General features: G+C 36.1%; 1 protein-coding gene across 1 annotated transcript in view; it reads left to right on the forward strand.

The window, feature by feature from the left end:
- Nucleotides 1–20,638, forward strand: part of GAS2L3 (growth arrest specific 2 like 3) — a 34,355-nt gene extending 13,717 nt beyond the window's left edge. Inside the window, exons 3-9 of the mRNA XM_005680504.3 lie at nt 4,106–4,274; nt 6,111–6,226; nt 10,528–10,669; nt 11,467–11,530; nt 12,192–12,330; nt 14,793–14,900; nt 16,564–20,638. Coding sequence (XP_005680561.1) covers nt 4,106–4,274; nt 6,111–6,226; nt 10,528–10,669; nt 11,467–11,530; nt 12,192–12,330; nt 14,793–14,900; nt 16,564–17,883 — 2,058 coding nt within the window. The 3' untranslated portion in view covers nt 17,884–20,638. The remainder of the gene's footprint in view (nt 1–4,105; nt 4,275–6,110; nt 6,227–10,527; nt 10,670–11,466; nt 11,531–12,191; nt 12,331–14,792; nt 14,901–16,563) is intronic.

Raw genomic sequence — 20,843 nt, forward strand, 5'->3', positions numbered from 1 at the left:
GAGTGCTTTTTATCATTGCATATTGACCATATTTTTCTCATTTCCAACCTACTGGCCATTAATAGTTTCTTGATGATTTTTTTTTTTCACAGTGTTTTCTTGTAGTTCCATGAACCTTTCTCTCATCTAGATTACACAGATCCACCTCTAGTGATTCTTTTTCAAGAGTACTCTTGGCATCCCTCGTGGAAGTTTTTACTTCTTGCCCTGATGAATGTGAGAACTTCCTAGGATTTTCACCTCTTTGCTAATTAGATTTCATTATTCCTAAATGCCTTGCAGAGAGGAGGCGCCCAGTAGACAGCTGTTTTCAATTTGTTTCTTATTCACTTGATTCATGAAGGCCTTCCTTGCCCCTTCTTATGTCCATGGTTCTGATTAGTAAATAAACTTACAGTCTAAAAATCAGTGAACTATAGCTCCTAATCTCTTTTGGGTCCTAGTCCCTTTTGAAAACCTGACAAAAACTATGAACTCTCTCTCTCTCAGAAAAGGACTGTTTGTACATAAGCCTAAATTTTTGCCTAAATGTCAGTTAGATCAGTAAGTTGTGTACTGATTCAGGTTCTTCTGTAGACTGCCTATGGTTAGGAATCTTTGCAATATGACAGTTTTCAGTATGTTTGAGAACAGTCTCTATACATGCAGACTTTGTTGTTAACATCTAAATTTTAACAACATTGATATGCTAATTGCTTTACAATGTTGTGTTGGTTTTTGCTGTACAACAATGTGAATCAGTCATAATTATACATATCCCCTCCCCACCAATCCCGCCGCTCTCGGTCCTCACAGAGCGCCAGGCTGGGCTCCCTGCCTTATACAGCAGCTCCCACCGTCTGCTTTACACGCGATAGTGCAGATGTCCGTGCTGCTGTCTCAGCTCAGCCCACCCTCACCTTCCCTGCTGTGTCCACAGGTCTGCTCTCTACTAGGCCCATCAGCACTATCTTTTCCCCTAGATTCTGTATATATCCATTAACATATGATACTTGTTTTTCTCTGACTTACTTCGTCTGTGTAAGAGGCTCTAGGTTTACCCACCTCACTGCAACTGACTCAAGTTCATTCCTTTTTATCAACCCAGGTTTTTATGGTTTTCTGTTTGCAATAATAGGAATATCCAAGTATTTGTCTCCCTAACATGGCAAGAAATTTAGAATGACTTTTGTTAATTTTAACTTCTCCATTTTCACACACAATTTTTTCGAGACCACCTTCCTAGCTAATACCCATTTTTCTTTGACAAACATTCACATCTTCTCTGACTTGTCAGCTCAAATAAAAGACAAATAACATTGTATTGACTATAAAATACCATTGATTGTAAGATGCATCTTGATTTTGATGGTGCAAAAAGTCATTTACTAGTATCTATTCCTCAATTTTTCAGCTAATATTTTTGGTTGCATATCATGTGCTAGGTCTTATACAGAGTCCTGGGATTACAAACAGAAACAAGATGTGCTTATGAAGGGAAGATTTAGATATTAAATTGCTGCTATACTCCCTTTGAAATAATTCTAAGAGAATTTGGGGAAATAAACAAAATCTTTTTCCTAAAACTTTATAGGATCCTCATGTATTTTCCTGAACCACTGCCCCTCAAATAGTTTTGTTTCTCTTTGTCTTTGGGTACTTTTAAGTTTTGCTACTCCTGCTTGCGTCTGGTGGTACATATTCCTCATCTTTCTTTGCCTTTGGGATTTTTAAAAAATGTGTTTATTTCTTACCACAGGAGATTGAAATGGGCTCTTTTTTTTCCTCCAAGTTTGTCTAGACTAACAATGGTGTTGATATAGCTTTTAATTTGATATAGTTAAGACTTGCCTCAAATAAACTTCAGTGAATTTAATATATTTTAGGGAGGAAATTATCCACTTTTAAAAATCAAGAAAGAACTAGATTCACTTGATATTGCTTATATTTATGCCTTTTTTTTAGAAAACTTAAAAATTTTTTTACTTAAAAGCAATCACAAACCTACAACTAATTGTTAAGTATAGAACAGAAGTTATTTGTTTGCTGAACCATTTGAAAATAGGTTGCAGATCTTGTGCCCCCTTAACTTCCAAACTTCAGTAGTGTATTTCTCATGTGCAAGGACTTCCTGCTATAAAACTACCATGAAATCATCAGAGTCAGGATATTGACTCTGCAGTACTGCCAGCTAATATTCAGACCACTTTCAAATATTGCCAGTTGTCCCAATAGTGTCCATTTCAGAATCACATGTTGCGTTTAGTTGTCGTGTCCCTTATTCTCTGTCAGTCCAGAGCAGTATCTCAGTCTTTGCTTTCTTTAATGACCTTCACACTTTTGAATATTATAGACCAATTATTTTGTAGAATGTCCCTCAATTTAGATTTACCTGATATTTCTCGTGATTAGATTGAGGTTATGCATCTTGGCAGGAATATCACAGAGGGATGCTGTTTCAGCTCACTACATCCCATCAAGTGGCATATGATTTTGATTTGTCCTATTATTGATCATATTCACTTGTGTCACTCAGTTAAGTTGCTGCCTGATAAGTTTCTCAACTGTGAAATTACTCTTTCTTTCTAATAAGTATTTCTGTGGAAGTTCTTTGAAACTGTATGAAAATCTCATCCCTCATCAGAATTCCAGTTTATTCATTTATTTGTATCTGCGTGAACTCAGAGTTGTCCCTTTTATTCAGTGTGTTATAATTCCCTTACCTCGTTATTCTGATGCTCAAATTGTTCTTAATTTAGCCGGCAGAAGTCCCTTCAAGTTGACTTCTGGATCCTTTTGCATGTCTCCATCATTCTTTAAGTACTTCTTTGCTTTCTGGTAAAAGATACTGCATTCCTACACCATTGAGTTCATTCTAATTTTCCCTCAGTCCATAGTTACACCTCTCTTCTTTGGCAGGAAGAAACCTGGCTTCAACTTGATAAATCCTCATGTCTCCCATTGTTACTGCCACCTCCCCCTAAGTTGATGCCCTTCTCAGCTCAGCTGGGTTCTGACACCCTGCACTGGGACGTTCCCCCATTGTCCCCAGTCACACCCTCCTTGCCTTGCCTAGGGTCTGACACTGTGCTTGGGGCTGTACCCATGTGTAGTAGATACCCTGTCACCTCACTCAAGCTCTGGTCCTCTGTTTCTCCCCTCCTGTGAGAACCCCTTCACCACTTGGGCTTGGATACTCTTTCCTCAATTGAAATGTAGCACAGTCTTTTCTCAATAATTCTATATTAAAAGTACATCTAATTGTATTTCAAAATTTGCAAGTGTTGGTTTGATAGCGTGTTTATGTCAGTTTTTATTTTAAACCAGGGGTTGACCAGTTAGTAAATAGTTTTGACTTTGTGAGTTGGTAGACAAAATTGAAGCTATTATGTAGGTGCTTATATAACTACCATTTTTAAATGTAAAAATCATTTTTAGCTTGTGGGCCTTGCAATAGCAGGTGATGGACCAGATTATATAGGTTTTTATTATTAGATAACACTGTTGTTAGGATTTAAAGTTTATAAAATGCCATCTGTGCACTCATTCATTTATTTGTCCATTATTCAACAAATATTAGGCCCAGTGCTATATTCTACAAGGGTATTAGTTGCTCAGTCATGTCCAGTTCTTTACAACCCCATGGACTATAGCCTGCCAGGTTCCTCTGTCCATAGAATTCTCCAGGCAAGACTACTGGAATGGGTAGCCCTTCCCTTCTCCAGGGGATCTTCCCAAACCAGGGATCAAACTGAGGTCTTCTACATTCTACAAAGATGTATTATTAACTGATTTTACAACCAAGATGCTGAGACTCTGGTCAGGTAACTTGTTAAACTTACTCAGCTAACAAGTGAAAGAAAAATAATTATGTGTTAACTTTTATCCCCTTGATTTGACAGTAGGATCCATTAGTTAGAGATTCACTTATATTTGTCACAGAATTAAATATGGAAAGTAAGTCAAGTATCTAGACTAATAGTTTGCTTCTAGTTTGTTAACTTTCTGTGAGCTGCTGCAGCTCTATATACGTGTATATTAAATATAGTCTATGATTCATTATTTAAATAAACATTGGAATCCTGACTCTGAACAAGTTGCTCCCATTGGTTGATGTTTTCTCTAGGTGTGGTTTGGAGAAGACCTGCCGCTAAGTCCACGGAGTCCTCTGACCCCCAGACATGGGCCAGGTTTGGCTGATGTTTGTCAGTATGATGAGTGGATAGCTGTGAGGCATGAGGCCACCCTGTTGCCCATGCAAGAAGACCTGTCAATCTGGTTAAATGGTTTATTAGGTAAGGCTCGCAAAAATACTCAAAATTATGTTCTCTTACCCAGTAATGTTTACTGAGAATCTTACTCTTTGTCAAGGAATCATTGTTCCAGAGGTTGGGGATCCTCTAGAGAAGGAAATATTTGATATCCTTATTGTCACCAAACTTACATTCTATCTTACAGAAGATATTCTGATTCACTCTGACCTTCAGGGTTTGAATAGTAAGCAAGTTTGAGGCTTAATGGTAGAGGTCAAGTAGTGGTCAAGTAGTTAAAAACTGTGAATAATCAATGTTTTCATTGTTAACATTAAAAAAAAAAAATTAAGTGTATTGGTCTAATTTGGGAGTCTATATTTCATTGATTTTTTTCCCCCCACTTCAGTTCAGTTCAGTTCAGTCACTCAGTCGTGTCCGACTCTTTGCGACCACATGAATTGCAGCACGCCAGGCCTCCCTGTCCATCACCAACTCCCGGAGTCCACTCAAACTCATGTCCATCGAGTCGGTGATGCCATCCAGCCATCTCATCCTCTGTCGTCCCCTTCTCCTCCTGCCCCCAATCCCTCCCAGCATCAGAGTCTTTTCCAATGAGTCAACTCTTCACATGAGGTGGCCAAAGTACTGGAGTTTCAGCTTTAGCATCATTCCTTCCAAAGAACACCCAGGACTGATCTCCTCTAGAATGGACTGGTTGGATCTCCTTGTAGTCCAAGGGACTCTCAAGAGTGTTCTCCAACACCACAGTTCAAAAGCATCAATTCTTCAGCGCTCAGCTTTCTTCACAGTCCAACTCTCACATCCCCCCCTCCTTAAACCTGTGTAAAGCATGAGATTCTGGGTGGAATATATGCTGTAATTAAAATGATTTCTGTTTCCCTGGTGGCTCAGCTGGTGAAGAATCCAGCTGCAATGTGGGAGACCTGAGTTTGATCCCTGGGTTGGGAAGATCCCCTGGAGAAGGGAATGGCTACCCACTCCAGTATTCTGGCCTGGAGAATTCCGTGGACTGTACCATCCATGGGGTTGCAAAGAGTTGGACACAACTGAGCAACTTTCACTTCACTTCTGTTTCTGAAGCTCTGAGGGGCACAGGCATATGAAACCTAGGAGGAAGTGTTGGGATGGGTAATACATGGCATCTTACTTCTTTACTCAGAGGGTGTGAGTGCTCTGAACTTTACCCCTGGGGGCAGGGGGTGGGGGAAATCTCTTTTAAATAACAGAATTTTGTGTAGTCTTCCAAAGTTTTCATGAAAAAGTATGCATACATCTCATCTATGGTCTTTCAAGATAATTAAACACACACTAAACACTCACTCTAAAGATCTCATATCAGTTTGAAGATTTGGATAATTTTTTGAATATTATTATGAATAATTATGAATTATTATTATTTTGAATATTATGTAATAATGCTTCCAAAAAGAGGATTTTAGAGGTGAAAAGCTGATATTTCCTGAATGCTTGTTATATTGTTCTTTCATTTTTAAATTGCAACAAAATCCATCTTACAGAGAATCTTTCTTGTGCATGCAGCTGTAATGTGCAGTGAATCAAAACTGAATAGTGAATGTTGAAATATAAAACACTTCAGTGTTTTTAAATGAAATAAAGTAAATGTCATTTTATTTTTTCTGTGCTTCTATACCACAGATATTTTTGTTTCATTTGACTTTCACTTAATTTGACATTATCTGCTGTTTTAACTATAATATCTAAGAGTGAATACCTGGGGTCTGATCTAGTGTTTGTCTTGTGTTTCAGCTATAATCTGATTACATTTAATTAAATTTTAGCCATATTGTTTGGATTTACCATTTCTGGAAGAATCTTAGCTTTGAAATATGTTCTTAGGTATTGAAGTTAAGGCCGAAAGGCTATTGGAAGAACTTGATAATGGAGTGCTATTATGCCAACTGATTGATGTTCTTCAAAACATGGTGAAAACATGCAACTCTGAAGAACCTGTGGTAAGAAAATGTTTGACAGTAGTGATATTGTACTTCGGTACATATTGATTTGTTTATGGACACTTTTTATTTCTACAAGGTTATAAACTTTTACCTCAACTATATGTAAATCTTGGATAATTTACTTAATCTTTTTGAGCATCTTAAAAAAAATTCTCACTTGTAAAATGGAGATATTAACATTTACCTTATAGAATATAGTTTCGAACAGTCAGCAAAATTAAATGAGATAATATAGAGATAGTGGTTAGCTTAGTGCCTGGTGTATAATAAATATGTAATAGTTAGCTCTGCCTGAGAATAATAGTACCTTCCTTATACGATTACTGTAAGAGTTAAATGAAAAAAGAGGTTATGATGGTTCCTGGCACACAGTTAAGAGCTATCTTCATCATCATCTTATTATTCCTTATATACTATCTTGATGGTAAATTCTATAAGTATTGGTTGAATGAATAATACTTTTCTTAGACAGTTTTCCTCAATTGGCTGTGAGGTTGTGATTTGAAGTAGATAAGGTTTGCTCTCTTTTTATCAAATATGGATGTTTTCATTCATGGGATCTGAGGTTTGTGAGTGGGTTCTAAGCATGAGCCTAGTGCTGGTAGAAATATAAACTAGTACCATCTTTCTGGGAGAAAATAGGTAATACATATCACATTGAAAATAAAGCATATTGTTTGATGTATAACATAATTCTAATTCCAGGAATTTATTCTAAAAAACCACAAATTCACAAGAACTGTTGTGCAAAAAAAATTTAAGAACCTAAATGCTCATCAGTAAAGAAGTTGTTTAAAATTAATTATGGTACCTAAATAGTAGAATATTATCTGTTCATTAGCAATGACTATTTTATTTACCCTAAAGGATGCCTGCAACCTGTCATTAAGTGTGCATATGCACTTACGCAAATCAGACTACAGAATAGTGTGTTTATGCAGCAGTATGTAGGGACACATATGCTTGTGTATGTCTTACTGAAATGTGAATGAGATTTCAGTTGCTACTAACCATCATTGCATTTGGCAGTGTTGTTTGATTATATATATATATATATATACACACACACACACACACACACACACACACACACATACATACAATTAAAAAACTCAGAAACCTATTTTAACTCTGGAAAATAATAGCAACAGGAAGGAAATATAAGGAACTGGTAATAGTGGTTATCTCCAGGGAGTGGAAGGAACTGAGGAGTAGAGGTGGCAGAAAGACATACCCTACTATGCCTGCTGCATTTTAAAAAACCTTATACATGAGTTTCTTATTTCAAGTAAAAATTTAAGACAAAACTGAAAACTGCGCAGCCTCAGCAGGATTATTTGGTCCAGATAGTAAAAATAAAAACATAGGATTCTGTAAAACTTAGATCATCGATTTTCGAAGATCTTGAATTAAGAATGGGCTACTATTTCATTGGTGAAGTTCTCCTCAAGAAACTCAGAACCGTGTTTGTAAATCTGCAAATAAGGAAGTAAGCAAAAATTAGTCTGTCTATAAACTTTTAACAGCAATAATTTTGTGTTTGTATTTATGTTTGGAGAGATGTACTGTAAAGATGTGCTTTGGAATTCTGTCATTCTTAGAACCTTCTAGAATTAACACCCAAAAAGATATCCTTTTCATTATAAGAGACTGGAATGCAAAAGTAGGAAATCAAAAAACACCTGGAGTAAGAGGCAAATTTGGCCTTGGAGCTCAGAATGAAGCAGGGCAAAGGCTCATAGAGTTTGCCAAGAGAATGCACTGGTCATGGCAAACACCCTCTTCCAACAACACAAGAGAAGACTCTACACATGGACATCACCAGATGGTCAACACCAAAATCAGATTGATTATGTTCTTTGCAGCCAAAGATGGAGAAGCTCTATAGTCAGAAAAAATAAGACTGGTAGCTGACTGTGGCTCATATCATGAACTCCTTATTGCCAAATTCAAACTTAAATTGAAGAAAGTAGGGAAAACCACTAGACCCATTCAGGTATGACCTGAATCAAATCCCTTACGATTATACAGTGGAAGTGACAAATAGATTCAGCTGATTAGATCTGATAGATAGAGTGCCTGAAGAACTATGGACGGAGGTTCATGGCATTGTTCAAGAGGCAGTGATCAAGACCATCCCCAAGAAAAAGAAATGCAGAAAGGCAAAATGGTTGTCTGAGGAGGCCTTACAAACAGCTATGAAAAGAAGAGAAGCGAAAGACAAGAGAAAAGGAAAGGTATACCCATTTGAATGCAGAGCTCCAAAAAATAGTATGGAGAGATAAGAAAGTCTTCCTCAGTGATCAATGCAAAGAAATAGAGGAAAACAATAGAATGGGAAAGACTAGAGATCGCTTCAAGAAAATTAGTGATACCGAGGGAACTTTTCATGCAAAGATGGGTACAATAAAGGACAGAAATGGTATGGACCTAACAGAAGCAGAAGAGATTAAGAAGAGGTGGCAAGAATACACAGAAGAACTATACAAAAGAGATCTTCATGACTCAGATAATCACCATGGATGATCACTCACCTAGAGCCAGACATCCTGAAATGTGAAGTCAAGTGGTCCTTAGGAAGCATCACAATGAACAAAGCTAGTGGAGGTGATGGAATTCCAGTTGAGCTCTTTCAAATCCTAGATGATAATGCTGTGAAAGTGCTGCACTCAATATGCCAGCAAATTTGGAAATTTCAGCAGTGGCCACAGGACAGAAAGGGTCAGTTTTCATTCCAATTCCAAAGAAAGGAAATGCTAAAGAATGCTCAAACTACTGCACAATTGCACTCATCTCACACACTAGCAAAGTAATGCTTAAAATTCTCCAAGCCAGGCTTCAGCAGTATGTGAACTGTGAACTTCCAGATGTTCAAGCTGGATTTAGAAAAGGCAGAGGAACCAGAGATCAAATTGCCAAAATCCACTGGATCATTGAAAAAGCAAGAGAGTTCCAGAAAAACATCTATGTCTGCTTTATTGACTATGCCAAAGCCATTGACTGTGTGGAACACAACAAACTGTGGAAAATTCTGAAAGAGATGGGAATACCAGACCACCTAACCTGCCTCTTGAGAAATCTGTATGCAGGCCAGGAAGCAACAGTTAGAACTAGACATGGAACAACAGACTGGTTCCAAATCGGGAAAGGAGTACATCTAGGCTGTTACTGTCACCCCGCTTATTTAACTTATATGCAGAGTACATCATGAGAAATGCTGGACTGGGATGAAGCACAAGCTGGAATGAAGATTGCTGGGAGAAATATCAATAATCTCAGATATGCAGATGACACAATGCTTATGGCAGAAACTGAAGAACAACTACAGAGCCTCTTGATGAAAGAGGAGAGTGAAAAATTGGCTTAAAACTCAACATTCCAAAAACTACGATCATGGCATCTGGTCCCATCACTTCATGGCAAATAGATGGGGAAACAGTGGCAGACTATTTTAGGGGGCTCCAAAATCACTGTAGATGGTGACTGCAGTCATGAAATTAAAAAGCAGACACATTACTTTACCAACAAAGGTCCATCTAGTCAAAGCTATGATTCTTCCAGTAGTCATGTATGGATATGAGAGTTGGACTGTAAAGAAAGCTGAGTGCCGAAGCATTGATACTTTTGAACTGTGGCGCTGGAGAAGACTCTTGAGAGTCCCTTGGACTGCCAGGAGGTCCAACCAGTCCATCCTAAAGGAAATCAGTTCTGAATATTCATTGGAAGGACTGCTGCTGAAGCTGAAGCTCCAATACTTTGGCCACCTGATTTGAAGAACTGACTCATTGGAAAAGACCCTGATGCTGGGAAAGATTGAAGGCAGGAGGAGAAGGGGACGACAGAGGATGAGATGGTTGGATGGCATCACCAACTCAATGGAGATGAGTTTGAGTAAACTCTGGGAGTTGGTGATATATAGGGGTGCCTGGTGTGCTACAGTCCATGGGGTCACAACGAGTCAGACATGACCGAGTAACTGAACTGAACTGAACTGCTAATTTTGACCAGATTGTTTTCCTAAAAATGACTTTATGGAATATATTGGGTTGGCCAAAAAGTTCATTCGAGTTTTTCTGTACAATCTTATGGGAAAACCCAAACAAACCTTTAGGCCAACCCAATACGTATTAAATAAAGCAAAATAATTTTTGATGCATTTCTCCCTAGTGCTGTAAATCTTTAGCTACCTTCAAGGGACTAAACATTTATTAATGCCCATTTTAATGCCCATATTAAAATGAATATCTAATGAAAATATTCTTGATACCTGTTTGAAATTATTCTTTTGTCTTTTCCAGAATTTTCCAATGAGAAAAGTGCCCTGTAAGAAAGATGCTGCATCTGGTTCATTCTTTGCTAGAGACAATACTGCGAACTTCCTTCACTGGTGCAGGCACATTGGGGTTGATGAGACTTACCTCTTTGAATCTGAAGGTTTAGGTAAATGTTGTAGTCGTATTTAATGTTTATTAGGATAGTTTTGGAGAAGGAAATGGCAACCCACTCCAGTGTTCTTGCGTGGAGAATCCCAGGGACGGCAGAGCCTGGTGGGCTGCCGTCTATGGGGTCGCACAGAGTCAGACACGACTGAAGCGACTTAGCAGCAGCAGGATATTTTTGTATGCCTCACTTCTAGTTCTTCTTTCCAAATAAGAACTCAAATGCCACATCTCATTTTCCTAGAAAAATTTGTGTTCTAAATAGATGTGAAACAATTGGAAAATCAGATTCCAAATCAAATACATGATTAAACTTTTCATTTATAGTTATAAATCCTATATATCTAGAATGGCCTAGACAGACGTTACTTCCTAAATGAATTGGCTATGGGAAAGTTCTGGACTAATGCTTATTAACTAATTAATGTTTTAATCAAGAATTACTCAACAAAGTCTAAAGGTAATCTCTCTTTGACCATATAATTACAGAAATAGCAGAAGGTCAAATGATGTATATTCATGGTGTTTAGATTTACCTCATAAACAGACGCTGCCAACTTGGTTATCTAAATGGATTAATGTTTTTGACAATTCATTTAAAAAAATCATGCTCTACTGGAGAATTATTGATGTATTTTCTCATTTCATTTAATTCAACAGAAGCGTCTGTGCAGTGACCAAACTGAAAGCTATCTAAGTTTTTTAACTTGACTGTCTGTAATTCCCTCAAAGTATTTATATATGTATAATTGCCTGTTTAATTTGCCCCTTAAAATATGTGGTCTTATTTTTTCACAGTTTTGCACAAAGATCCAAGACAGGTGTATCTTTGTCTTCTTGAAATTGGTCGAATTGTCTCAAGGTATGTATTCCACAATATTTCAGGCTTGTGCAAAGTCGTAAAGATGTTTTAGGCTACTTTATTTTATCTAGAATACTATTTTCTATAAATGAGAATATTTTTTAATTGGAATAAAGTAACTTAATTTACTATTTTTTCTTTCTTTTTGTTCCTTTAGTAACTTTGTTCATGTGAGCTGTGTCAACATTTGCTTGTTCCTATAGCTTGCCTTTATTTAATATTAAACTATAAAAATGGGCACTTAGATTTTTTAGGTTAAGAGTAGAATAAGAACATGCAACCTTTAAGCAGTTCAAAGAGAGGCAAGTCCTTTGAACACAAAGAGGGTTTGATAAGAAGGCCAAGGTTTGGTATTCTCCATACCTACTTCAGTTCTATCTTCACTCATGAGTTGATTTTTAAAGGTACCTTTAGGATCCCAGGTTGAATATTGGGAGCATTCAATAACCCAAATACATATGCTATGGTGTAAAAGTGATAATCTGAATTTTTGGCAGTCTAAGAGACATTAAAAAGCATTTCCAGATGTTCCGATGAAACTACTGGTAGAAGAGAGTCATACAGACTTTATTTAAAATTAAAAAATAACCTATTGTGATATACATGTAAGTACTTGCCTCAGACTTCACTTGATTGATGAGACCTCATAATTGATTTTCAGATACGGGGTTGAGCCACCAGTATTAGTAAAACTTGAGAAAGAAATTGAACTAGAAGAGACTTTACTTAATACTTCTGGGCCTGAAGATTCCATCAGCATTCCAAAATCGTGTTGTCAGCATGAAGAGCTGCACGAAGCTGTAAGTAACTGTCACACTTTCTTTCAACTGTGATGCGTCAGTCTCATAATTTTCCAGAAGTGTTCCTCTTTCATTTTTATTGTAATTGAAAAGGGGAAAAAACATAGCACGAATGTGTTTATTGCACTGTTATTTGTAAGTGTGAAAAATTGGAAGCGATATAAATACTCTCAAATTGGACATTGGTTAGGTAAATTAGGATTCATTATCTTTACAGAGTAATCATTTTATGTGATCATTATGAAGACCGTATAGCAATAAGAAAAATGTTTATTTTGTATAAAGTATATATCAGAACAAGGAGAATGAAAATAATGGATGTTAGGGTAGAGACTTCAAAGATGATTTTAATTTCTCTAGCTATTTCTTTAATGGTAAAATGTTAATTATCCAATAGATAAAACCAGAGGAGAACATTTTTTTTAGTCACAGTATTTAGTACTTCATTTAGATTCACCACCTTATTTATATTGTGGGTTAGTGCTAATTTGTACTGCTGAATATAAGTGGTGTTTGATATTTTGAACAAAGAAAATAAGTTACCTTTAGTCTTGTTATGAAAACTAAAAGAAAACACATTTCTTGAAACCTGTATGTGCTGTATGAATATATTCAATGTCCACCTATACATACCTGATCTGCCAAGATCTTAGGATCGTGTCTAAAATAGGGAGCAATTATTATCTGATTCAGTTTTTTGAGTGCTGTGAAGAGTATAGAATTGCAGTTCTGTGTACCTAAGAAACTTTAATGGATAGAAAATAATGACTGAAATAATTACCTCCTTTCACATTACTTTTTTATCTGATTTATAAATGGTTTAAATAATTAGAAATTCTTTCCTCAAGTTCAGATTATTTTTAGCCATCCTTTGCATGTGATATGTATGTGTGTGTGTGAATGTGTGTACATATACATGCACATATACCCAGGCTATGAACAAGATAAACTTGATTGAATGGCATATGAAAATCAGTTCTATTTGTAATCATGCTATTTTGTTAAATGAATGATGTTGAGAGATAAATCCAGACACTTCTGATTGGGCCCCAGATGAATCCATAAGTTTCGTCTTGGGTAGATAATTAAGACAGTCATAAATTTCTGTTAGTGTTCAGCTACACTGAGTATATCTGAAGAGACTTTCTTTAATATCATGTCTGTATTCAGTTAACTGAATTTGTTTAGATATATTCTGTATGACAAATAGTTGAGAAAAATAAACATGGTCTTGATTTTTCGAAAGTGTCATTTTAGGAGAACAAAATATTTTCCATAGTGGCTGATATGTGACTTTTTTTCAAGTCACACATATCTCAGGAAATATTTTCATTGAGTCAATTCATTTTAATTTCCATGTTTTGAATATAGAATTCCTAAATTTTTATTTCAGTTTTTACCGTTTGTAAGATATTTACTGTAGTTAAAAATTTTGTAAATCCCTTGAGGAGTAGAGGTAGTTCAACTTTCATCTCCGTAGCAGACTATTTGAAATAAAGCAAGTATTTTTAGAAAAATGTCTCTTGAGTTGAGATTTTTAGAATTTACCCTATCTTAGGTGAATAGATATAACTATGTCTATGTCTATTTTAACAGTAACTTTGGAACATAATCTGAATATTCCCCCATAGTATTACTGTAGCATAGCATTAGGAGACAAGTGAAAATTCTAGGTTAAACTTTATCTGACCTATATCTGACATATATATATATAAAAGCATACTTTTAAATCTTTATTCTGTTGGCTTTCTTGGCTTTAAATTTTGTTGTTCTTGTTTAGTCACTCAGCTGTGTCTGGCTCTTTGCGACTCCATGGACTGTAGCCCACCAGTCTCCTCTGTCCATGGGATTTCCCAGGCAGGAATACTGAAGTGGGTTGCCATTTCCTTCTCCCTGACTTGACATATATTAATCCAGGTCTTAAAACAATTCAAGCTTAGTAATGAACTCATACATTTCTTATGAGCTAATGAATGTGTTTTTAATTGACTTCAGTGTGTGCATGTTCACAGACCTTTTCTGGTGATCAGTGAGTACACAGTGAGTCTGACTGCACTTGGGCAGAGAGTGAGAGAGAGACTCAATATTTTATCACTGCTAACTTTTATTAGATTAGTGAATGTCTAAGTCTCAGATGGTGAAGAATCTGCCTGCAATGCGGGAGGCCCAGGTTTGATCCCTGGGTTGGGAAAATCCCCTGGAGAAGGAAATGGCAACCCACTCCAGTATTCATGCCTGGAGAGTTCCATGGACAGAGGAGCCTGGAAGGCCACAGCCCATGGGGTAGCAAAGAGTCAGACATGACTGAGCTACTAACACAGAAGATTAGAGATAATAGTTGAGCTGTCTTTAAATTTTTGTCTTTGAGTTTGATTTTTCCCAGCTATCAAATAACCTTACATTTTAATGTTAAAGTAGTTTTGGCATAAGTCCTAAATTTTTTTATTTATTTTTAATCTTAGGTTAAACACATTGCTGAAGACCCTCCTTGTAGTTGTTCTCATCGGTTTTCTATTGAGTACTTATCTGAAGGACGATATCGACTAGGAGATAAAATACTTTTTATAAGAGTAAGTCCACCATTTACATCCTATTACACTCAGATCTTTTTTTAAAAACTAATTTTCATTAAAGTATAGTTGATTTACAATGTTGTGTTAGTTTCTGCCGTACAGCAAAGTGAATCAGTTATACGCATACATATATCCACTCTTTCTGTAGATTCTGTTCCCATATAGGACATTATAGAGCATTGAGTAGAGTTCCCTGTGCTATGTAGTAGGTTCTTATTAATATATTTTTATATATAGTAGCCTATATATATGTCAGTTCCAATATCCCAATTTATATCCCCACCCCTCCCCATGTTCAGATCTTATTTTGAGCAACTAACCATAGGGATAGCTAAGACTATTTAGACTTTAGATATAATTGGGGCAAAAAATATCTTTGAATACCTCAGGTAACTTATTTCACTTTCAGACTTCCTAAGAAGGAATAGTTTTCTATCATAAGAAGAAAGAAGCAAAATTAGAACATCTAATAAGATTAAATGTCAGTAAGAAGAAAAATAAATAGAAATATTGTAGTTGATAATAACATAAGACTTTGGGTTTTACGTATGAAGCCTTTCTTTTTGCTGACACAGTATCAGCATCGATACTAATAGCTAATATACATGCTCATTTTCTTCCTTTATCCCTTCTGCAATCTGTTATTGATTAATTGTCCCTGTTGCTGATAAGGAAATTCAAATTTTACCTGTTCAGCATTCTGTCCACTTCTGATACAAGAGCTGTTTCATTCCCAAGTTAGGAATGTAATATAAAAGTATGTAAAAAAATCCAATTTCATTACCCACATTTTCTTTGATTTCATATATTATCATTAGATCCCCATACCCCACTCAGCTCACCCAGAAACAGGTACATGCACTTTCTGTCTTTTAATTAACTTTTTTTTCTTAAGCAATATGATATAGTGACAGTGTACAGAGCGTGGGATTTGGAGTTAAAATTTGCAGAGCAGTCTCATACAGTTGTGCTGATTTGCCTGTTGAATGAATAGGGGCCCGAGGTCCAGCTTAGGCTGTGCTGGCAGACCCAAGATGTACCATTTCTGCATGAAGGCACCATTTGGGGTTGGCAGCCTGGTGAATGTGAGGCCAGGCCAAGTTGGTGATTTGGGACAGTTTTCTTAATCTCTCAGAGCCATTAGTTCCTCATCTGCAGAGAAGAACTAGAAATAGATTATATCAAAGTTTTAGAAAGATTAAATTGATATAATTCATATGAATCTAATTTATTAAATTCTAGAGTATAAGATTTGGTCATTTTTATTGTTCTTCTGCAGTTATCAGTATTTTTTCTCTATTATGAGGCATTTTTTTTCTCTTTTCCCTCTCCTTTACTATCTCTACTCCTTTCTTCCTTCAGTAGTGAATTCTCTACTGAGCAGTGTTCTCCTTGTAGTTTTGCACTTAGTAATTTGGATTTTTAGGATGTAAGCTGTGTGTTTATATCTTCTGACAAACTGGAAGACTATTGTTAGTGTCATGATTCAGTATGAATTAAATTTTAATAATACAAGAAAGAGACTGTCAATTTATAGTGAAGCTGTTGGCAAATACACTGCATTTCATAATCACAGACACCACAGACTGTGACTGCTAATAAATTATGGCTGCACCTTACAGTTTTACAGCTTTATTTTTTGCTTTCTTTTGGGGAAAAGATGCTTCATGGAAAACATGTCATGGTCCGTGTTGGTGGAGGCTGGGATACTCTTCAAGGATTTTTGCTTAAATATGACCCCTGTCGAATATTACAGTTTGCTACGCTAGAACAGAAAATTCTAGCATTTCAAAAAGGAGTTTCCAATGAAAGTGTGCCTGATTCGCCCGCCAGAACACCTCAGCCTCCTGAAATGAATCCTTTGTCAGCAGTTAGCATGTTTCAGAAACAAAACTCAAAACCTGGCACACTGGTTGGTATTCCAAGGGGCAAAGAGAAGCAGGTACATCTGCCAGCTGCATTGCCGTCAGTGTCTTCCCTGAAAGGAGGGAATCTGGCCCCAGGGTCAGTCCGTTCTAAATTGGCAAATTCTCCAGCAGCGTCTTCTCATCTCAAACTCGCGTCTTCAAAGGGCATAACAAAGAAACCACAGGCTCCTTCTAACAATGCGTCATCTTCACATGCTTCTTTAAATCCAGTGGGTAAAAGCACTTTTTCACCAGCTTTATCAAGAGCAGCAGCACCTTGTGTATCTGAGTCGTTGAGAAAATGTATCTCATCACCCAGTACTCCTAAGACCAAGCGTGTTCCGGCCCAGAAGTCAAGAGATATGCCTGAGTCTACACTTCTGCCAAATAAGTGTTCTGGAAAAACTGAACCAAAGCATTTGAAACACAATCATGTACCTTCCAGGGATCACGTGGTCTCTCCCTCAGCTGCACATTTAAATTCATCATCAAAGTGTCCAAAGCCACCTAAGGCACATCTGCGTGTGAGCCCTAACCCTTCTTCCTTCCAGTCCCCTGCAAAAGTGACAACAACCAGTTCCAAAACTGTCATCAAGAGTCTGGAAACACGGGCTCAGCCCCGTGGTAGAGCTCCACAAGCCCAGAAACCTAAGTCGGCCCTGAATTTAAACCAGCCACTTTCTGTATCCTCAGTTGCCCCTGTAAAAGCTGCACAGAAATTGAAAGATAAGAATATGGTTTCAGTTGCCAAAAAGCAGCCTCAGAATAAAAGCGCATCCCAGAAGACAGGAACCAGCTCCTCCAGGTCCCCGGGCCGTACCCCACTGTCCATCGTGAGTCTTCCCCAGTCTTCTGCCAAAACACAACCTGAACCAAAGTCAGTACAGACTGCCACCAAGAGCCAGTGCTCAGCTACTGGGCCTCCCAAAAGTGGCAAAGCCCCAGCTTCAACCAGGAAACCACCCTCATCTGGCAAGGAGACGGTTAGTGCAGATAAAAAACCTTCGGCTAAAAAGAAGGAAGACGACGACCATTATTTCGTTATGACGGGAAGTAAGAAACCTAGAAAATAAATATGTGTCATTCTAAGAAAACAAGAGAAGAGAAAGAGAGTGAATGTGTTAACTTCACATCCTAAAAGGTTTCTCCTGTTTGTGTTTATCCAAATAGGTTCAGACATTAAGTACAATGAGAGGGGGTAGAGGCTGGGCCCAGGAGAAGTCTGATCAGAACTCATATACCTGAATTCACCAGAAGGTACCTTTTTGAGGCAGACAGTGGTAAAATCACTAGGAGGTTCTTATTAGTTATAGACATTTATATCATTTGCCATCCGTGACATTTTTGTTAGTCTCCCCACTAAGGGAAACATAGTCAAATAACACTACTAGAACTGTAACCATAGTTGCTATATTTTGAGTATATGTTAAAATATGGCAGTTATTACCTGGTGATAGCAGTAGAGGTGCTCTTATTATGTTCTTGCGTTATAATTTAAAAGCAACGGTTTGGCACTTGTCTTGGCACCTAATTTAGGTTCCTGATCAGGATTGTTGGAAGGAACAATACCTAGTACTGATGGCTGGTACACATTTGCTTGCTGTTACACTGGGTGTGGGAGAATTGTTACTACTTAAAAATTCTTTAAGCTTTCCAAATCAGAAAGAACTGATTTTTTAACTGACTTATGTTAACATCAATAATATTTTGTTACCAGTATTTTTGGTAAAAAAACAAGATATAAAAATATAAATTGAAATTTGGAAAAAAGTTCATGTATTATTTATAAGAACTTATATTTTTGATGGACATTGTGCAATGTGAAAGAAACAACTTAGTCGTTTCAGCATATTAGAAATATTTTTTAATGCAACTTTCTATGCATGCAGATGACAGTTTTTACATTAAAATAAAGTTAACATCAAAATTATATTTTTACAGTCTCAAAATTAAGGTGATCGTGAAGAAAAAATGGTGCTGCATAAAAATTCTATGATGTGATTGTTATTTTTCTTTATAGTAACACCCATTTTAATTAGTTTTCCAGTTACGTTTTCTTCAATCAAGTCATGCTGCCTTCAGTTTTCCAATGCCAAATGGACAGTCAATAAGTACCTTTTTTTGTTCTGTAGGCAGATTCTCGAAAGAACTTACTCAGATAATGTAATGACTACATAGACTCCATCAATCTAATGTATTTGTAAATAATATGTTTTTAAAGAAATTGTGCCTATTTAAAAAATTGTTAATGTACTTTCAGAAATTTTAGGGATGTGTTTAATAACTTTACAGTATTATCAGTTATTCCATATTGAGGTTTATGTTTCCCTGTTTTAAACTAAAATGTGTTTCTAAAGAAAAACAATGGTTCACACAAATATGCAATCATAGAATAGCCATCTTAAACTGACTACTAATGTTTATAGATTATAAAGCATGAAACTTTAGTATAAAACTAAGTGATCTTTTGTCTGAGGAATAAAGACAAAAGTTATATGCAAGCTAGTTTTTGAAATAAGTGATGCTTCTCATAAAAGAGATGGTCACCAGAATGGTTTAGTTTCACTGTTGGTCTGGGCATTGAGGGAGATAATATATACATCTTTGGAAAGTGAAGTCAGGAATCAAGAAGTACTAGAAGCTTTACATCTCTAGTGATAAGAAATATTTACTGTATCCTTCAAAAAGGAAGAATTTTACCTTCAGGAAGGTGTTTATTCCTTTGTAAGACCAAACAGTGCTTCTGTATCAGTAACATCAGGAATAAAATTGTCATGTGGTACAAATTCCAAGAAATAGTTTTTATTTTTTTCAATTGGAAGTTGATTCATAAATAGTCCTATTTTCATCAGGCCACTGATAGTAGGAATTTCTAATTCCTATAATTCTGTTTTAATTTCACACTTTGATGCAGTGAGAACATTCTTGAAATACTCATTTTATCCAATATTCATAGTCAGAAAATTTCTCCAATTATATCCACATTGGATGAATTTTTACTTATAGATAGCTTACTCTTCCAAAATAAAGCTATTTTTTTTTAAAGTAAGCAATGGCTGAAAGATAATTCCTTCAAATATATTTTGATATGCTCTTAAAAGACCTAGTGTTTCTAACTGTTTTCACAGTTTTAAAAGTACATTGTTGAAGTTGGGAAGAAATTTTCATTTCTTAATAATAGTGCATGATTTTTAAAGTTCCTTTTTGTTTAATAAAGTGAATATTAAGCTTAAAGTACTGAAGTACCTGGAAGAAGAAATAATGTGTACTTCCAAGAAAGAATGGAATGTTTTTCCATTGCTTTAATTTGTTATTATGAATAACATATCAAATTAACCTTCAGGGGAAAATGAAATGCTGACTATTTTTGCATTGTTTGAGCCTTAAAACTTAAATCTTCAAAATGTTTTGATAAATTAGATGATCTCTAACTTTCTTCTTCACACTAAATTTACAGTGCTTAAAGGCTAAGGGAAATTTTTTGAGAAAAAGATTGCCATAACATCTGTGATGTATAGCTGATATAAAAATCTATAACTTTTTAAAAAGCCATCATTAACAGTTGTCAAGATACAGTCTTGTATCCAGGTTTGCATACTGACTCCGTTTGAATCCAAATTTATGTATATTTTCTTGGAAATGTTTGTATCAGATTTTAACTTAAATATATTTTCTCAAGTATTAAAATTTAACATATATACCAAGTCCTCAATTTACTTTTTTGTGTGTTCTGAGTATATTCTGATCACTTGGTTCACGTGAGAAATTACATATATGATGCAACTAAGACCCAGTGCAGCCAAATGAATGAATAAATATTAAAAAAAATAATGTTGGTGTTGATTTATCTTATAAGGAGTGTATATGGTGATGAAGTGATTTAAGAGATTACAATGATAAAACATTAATATATAATAATTCTTAATTGTCTGCATTCTGCCAGGCACAGTATTTATTGCATGGTGTTGGCATGTAGTGTGTTATCTCTTATAATTAACCTCTTGTGGCTAGTCTTTTATGGTTTCATATAATA

This window comes from Capra hircus, chromosome 5, assembly GCF_001704415.2.
Source record: "Capra hircus breed San Clemente chromosome 5, ASM170441v1, whole genome shotgun sequence".
NCBI classification, from domain to species: Eukaryota; Metazoa; Chordata; class Mammalia; order Artiodactyla; family Bovidae; genus Capra; species Capra hircus.